At 25.0% G+C, this 4422-nt stretch overlaps 1 protein-coding gene across 2 annotated transcripts; it reads left to right on the top strand.

Annotated features, from left to right (window-relative positions):
- Window positions 1-217: 217 nt before the first annotated feature.
- LOC112595953 (growth hormone-regulated TBC protein 1) lies at window positions 218-3965 on the top strand. Of its 2 annotated transcripts, none has more exons than XM_025341367.1 (7): window positions 218-537; window positions 649-850; window positions 925-1158; window positions 2469-2629; window positions 2745-2853; window positions 3506-3691; window positions 3761-3965. In XM_025341367.1, the coding sequence occupies exons 1-7, from the start codon at window positions 518-520 to the stop codon at window positions 3872-3874; spliced, it is 1026 nt and encodes a 341-aa protein (XP_025197152.1). In that variant the 5' UTR covers window positions 218-517; the 3' UTR covers window positions 3875-3965. The 2 variants fall into 2 exon arrangements, with proteins under 2 accessions (XP_025197152.1, XP_025197153.1); XM_025341368.1 differs by having other exon boundaries at window positions 3774-3899.
- Window positions 3966-4422: the final 457 nt, after the last annotated feature.

The following is a 4422-nucleotide window of genomic DNA, read 5'->3' as shown; positions in this document are numbered from 1 at the left end:
CCATCTGTTCCACATTATAATAATATTATTATCGTGTGTCGTGAGTCGTGACCCTCCTTCAGCAAGACGAAATACGATAACTGATAACGGTTTTTCTAGTGATAACGGCAACAGTCTACGATAACCGGACGTATTATCTATAAACCTTGCGTGATAACAACCGCACATGATTTTTACACTATTATCATTATCATTATTATTACTATCAATATTTAAATAATATAGATTTAAAATATTATTATTTGTATGCTATAATATGATCACGATATTACATAGCCGTGCATAGCCGCACGACAAACGATTATTGTGACGATAGACCGGTCAGCGGCTGTAGCAGAACCACTACTAGTTGTTTAATAATAATAATAATAATTAGTATTTCACTGGTTGCACGTCCTTACCAGAGTCCGGCGGTATTTGAACGTCTTATTTAACGCGTAGCCATACGATTAATAAATAAATGCATTTAACGCGTTTCGTTATTTCGTTTTCATGAACACCGCCGAACGCGTTAGAAATGTCAACTTCGACTTTCAGGTAAGTTTTCCTTAGATATAATATTATCATGTCACAATGTTTCGTTTTCATTACGCTGTTATTTTTGTTGTTGTCCTTACAATTGTGTTATTTAAATTTTATCGTCCACAGCAAATCCGATGAGTACGGATTCGTGCGCCCCGATGATTTTGATTACGTCGAATATGAAAAGTTCATGTCTGTTTACATTACGATACTTACAAAATGTTCAATGAGGTGGTCACGTCTCTTGGCGTCCAACCCAGAGCTGAAGAGGAACAGTCAACTAAAAAAATTTGTGCGCAGAGGAATTCCATTTTCACTTAGGGCACAGGTTAGTTATACATTAATAGATATAATGTTTTTTGTATCGTTTCAAACTTTGCATCTTACTTACATATCTTTTAGACTTGGACCTCTATCAGTGGTGTGCAGAAGTTAAAGGACAAGTATGGACCAAATACATATAAACGCATGCTAAACAAACCAATTAATGAAGACATTAGGAATATAATCACAGTTGATGTCCCACGAACATATCCAGACAACATTTATTTTCACCCAAATTCAGAAAATCAAAAGACTTTATTTAGGATATTATGTGCATTTGCAGCATGTAATCCAGATGTAGGGTACTGTCAGGTATATTTTAATTTCTATCCAATTTAGTGCTCCTTAATTTATCTTACCCTAATTGTTTATAAAATTATTTTATTTTTTTACAGTCCTTAGATTGTCCAGAATAGGTAAAAAATTTATTTCTTTAAAACATGAATAGCAATAAAGTATTTTACTTAGGTAATGATAACTTACTTAATTTATTTTAGCTTCATTGAACTATAAAATCTATTAAAAATATGAACATGTAAAAGAATTTAATTCAATATATTTACAAACATTTAAAAAAGAAAATGTAAATTCAAGCCTAAAACATCTTTATTCATTTCTAATAACATAGCGAAGTATAGTTAAATAGCTCATTAATCATTCTTAACTAACAATAACTGATATTGAAACTAGAATTTTGGAGCCCACAAACAATAAAGATTACAATAATCTCTATTCAAGACTAGTTGACTTTAACTTATGTCCCAAAACTTATTTTATAGTACAAAATTGTTGGTACTTTTTGTCTACTATACTCCAGTGCCTGGTGGTGGGGACTAAAAAACAATAATTTCACTAGTGCTCTCAGCACTATTTTAAATAGTTAAACTTTCTATTGTTACAATTTTACCTTTTTTTTATTATATAAAACAATGATTTATAACATCAATTAACTACCACTATGTAGGCATTACAATAACATTTTTTAAAATTAAATATAAATAAATGTACGATATTAATTTGACTATAAATTATATAATAAAAATATTTATGAAAGAGGCATACATTTAATAATTTCATTTATAATTTGAGTAATTAAATTTTTATTACTTGGATTTTTTTGTTGCTAAAGATATATAAATATCTACCTATTATATAAGAATTTTAAGTGGACCAACGAGTTTTAGATTATCTTTTATTTTATTCTCTGATATAAAAGAACCAAATTTTTATTTTATATCAAACTATTCAGTACTTTGTAACAACAAATATTGTAATACGTTAATAATTTTTATTTATTTATTCAAGAAAAACCTGGCTTGCACCCAAATACATAGTATTTGATAAAAAAATAATAATATTGGTTTACATTAAGATAATTGATAGTAAGAGAGTAAAAAAATTAAACAAATTAAAGGTTATATTAATAAAGAATATGTTTATTTGTATACTTTAATTTAATTAAAGATTTAAATTACATACTTTGATAAACAAAATAAGAAATAAAATTAATAAATGTTTGTACAGTAAATTATATGTTTATGACTCAATATTTCATAACTATTAAGGTTTAATTAACAATATTATAGTCAAATAAAAATAATAATCATAAATGGTTGTTGCAGGGTTTAAATTACATAGCTGGTTTATTGCTATTAGTTACAAAAAATGAAGAAACTTGTTTTTGGTTACTAAGAGTATTGGTGGAGAATAAACTACCAGACTATTATTCTAAAACAATGGATGGTGTCATTGTTGATATTGAAGTTTTTTCACGCCTAGTAAAGTAAATAATAATATTTATTATTTTATATTAAAAACTGTAAAACAAAACAAAATAATGTATATTTTTGTGTACTTATATTAAACTATGAACCTAATTTATATTTTTATTTTTTTAGAAAAAAATGTCCTGAAGTATCTCAACATATGAATGATTTAGAAATGCCATGGGCACTAGTTGCTACTAAATGGTTTATTTGCCTTTTTTCTGAGGTTTTACCAATTGAGGTACTAAATTTAATTTTGTATATTTTACTATAATACAATAAAGTATAATTTCTAATAATATTTCTTCAATTTAATTAATTTAAAAATAATTCATTACATCTCGTTTGGTGTAATTCAAATTATTCAATCAGCTTTACTCTCACATTACAGTGTTTTCTGCTACTCAAATTATAAACTATACAATTTCTTCACTATACTCCTAAACAACTCTTCAGTCTCTAATATTGATTCCGTGCTACATCCTTTATTAATCCTAACAATTTCATATTTTCATTATTTTCATTTATCTATTATATTGTATAGTTATAAATAAATAGTCAAACCTGCAAAGTGCTAAGTGCTAATTTTTTTGAAAATAAAAAAGTTTATTTTTACAAATTATAACATGCTCTTAATCACTATGAAAATAATTGAAATTTTATCATTTGTTTAGAAATTAACTATTAAATAGTTTTGCTTGTATTGGTAATTAATCATAATAATTATTTTATAATTAAAACTAATTTATTAAAATCAAATAACTTGAAACAGAACCTTTTTAACTGAATGATTTTCTTTCTTTTTGAGGAATATAATAGTTATAATAGTTATAGTTATATATAAGTATTTATTTTGTTATATATTTTATATTATTATTGTTTAATTTTTATAGACAACTTTAAGAGTTTGGGATTGTTTATTTTATGAAGGATCTAAAGTTATATTTAGAGTTGGTTTGATGTTGGTAAAATATTATAAAAAAGAATTGTTGGAATGCGAAGACATTGTATCATTGGCAGAGTGTTTTAAGTCAATCATTCAACGGCCATTTCCTTTAAACTGCCATCTATTTATTAAAGTATGTAATTTTTAGATGTTATAATGTGCATATTTATGGTTTGTAAAAATTGACTTTTTTTTTTATTAGCAAATGTTTTCAGACATTGGATCATTACCTATGTCATTAATTAATGATCTACGTAGACAAGTATCTGCTGAACGTAATGCTGATAAACCTCCCTATAAAAATAAAAAAGGCTGATATTAAATAGCTATTAATTATAAGAGTTTATGAAATGTTTGTACAGATGAATAAATTCTAGTCATATTGTATTTTTATGTTGTAACATGTGGCCTATAATTAATTTTTTTAAATCAAAGTTTTCAATAAACTATTATTTTATTAAAATTCATAATTTTTAAAGTATTATATTGAATTGTAAGTAACTATACATAAAATTCTGTTGTTATGTATATCATATATTTGTTCTAGTTTTATACATTATGATCAATCTATGGCTGTGGTTGTAGTGTTTTATATATATATATAATGTACAATGTTTAAATAATAATAAACTTAAAACAATTATTGATATATTTATGCAATATAATCTGTCATTTAAAAACGAGCAAATGATGATAACTTAGACAAATTTTTATAAAATCGATTTTGTATTATACCATTTATTTTTATCAAGATTAAGGTATATTGTTAAATTATTTTAATTTGTAACTCTAAGAGCTATAATATGACAATTATTTTTTTTGTTTTATCAAATAATTGATATATTTTTATATTTCCATTGATGG

The sequence above is a fragment of the Melanaphis sacchari genome, unplaced genomic scaffold, assembly GCF_002803265.2.
Source record: "Melanaphis sacchari strain LSU unplaced genomic scaffold, SCAv2.0 Contig2_pilon_pilon, whole genome shotgun sequence".
NCBI lineage: Eukaryota > Metazoa > Arthropoda > Insecta > Hemiptera > Aphididae > Melanaphis > Melanaphis sacchari.
This window is presented reverse-complemented; position numbering and strand designations above follow the sequence as displayed.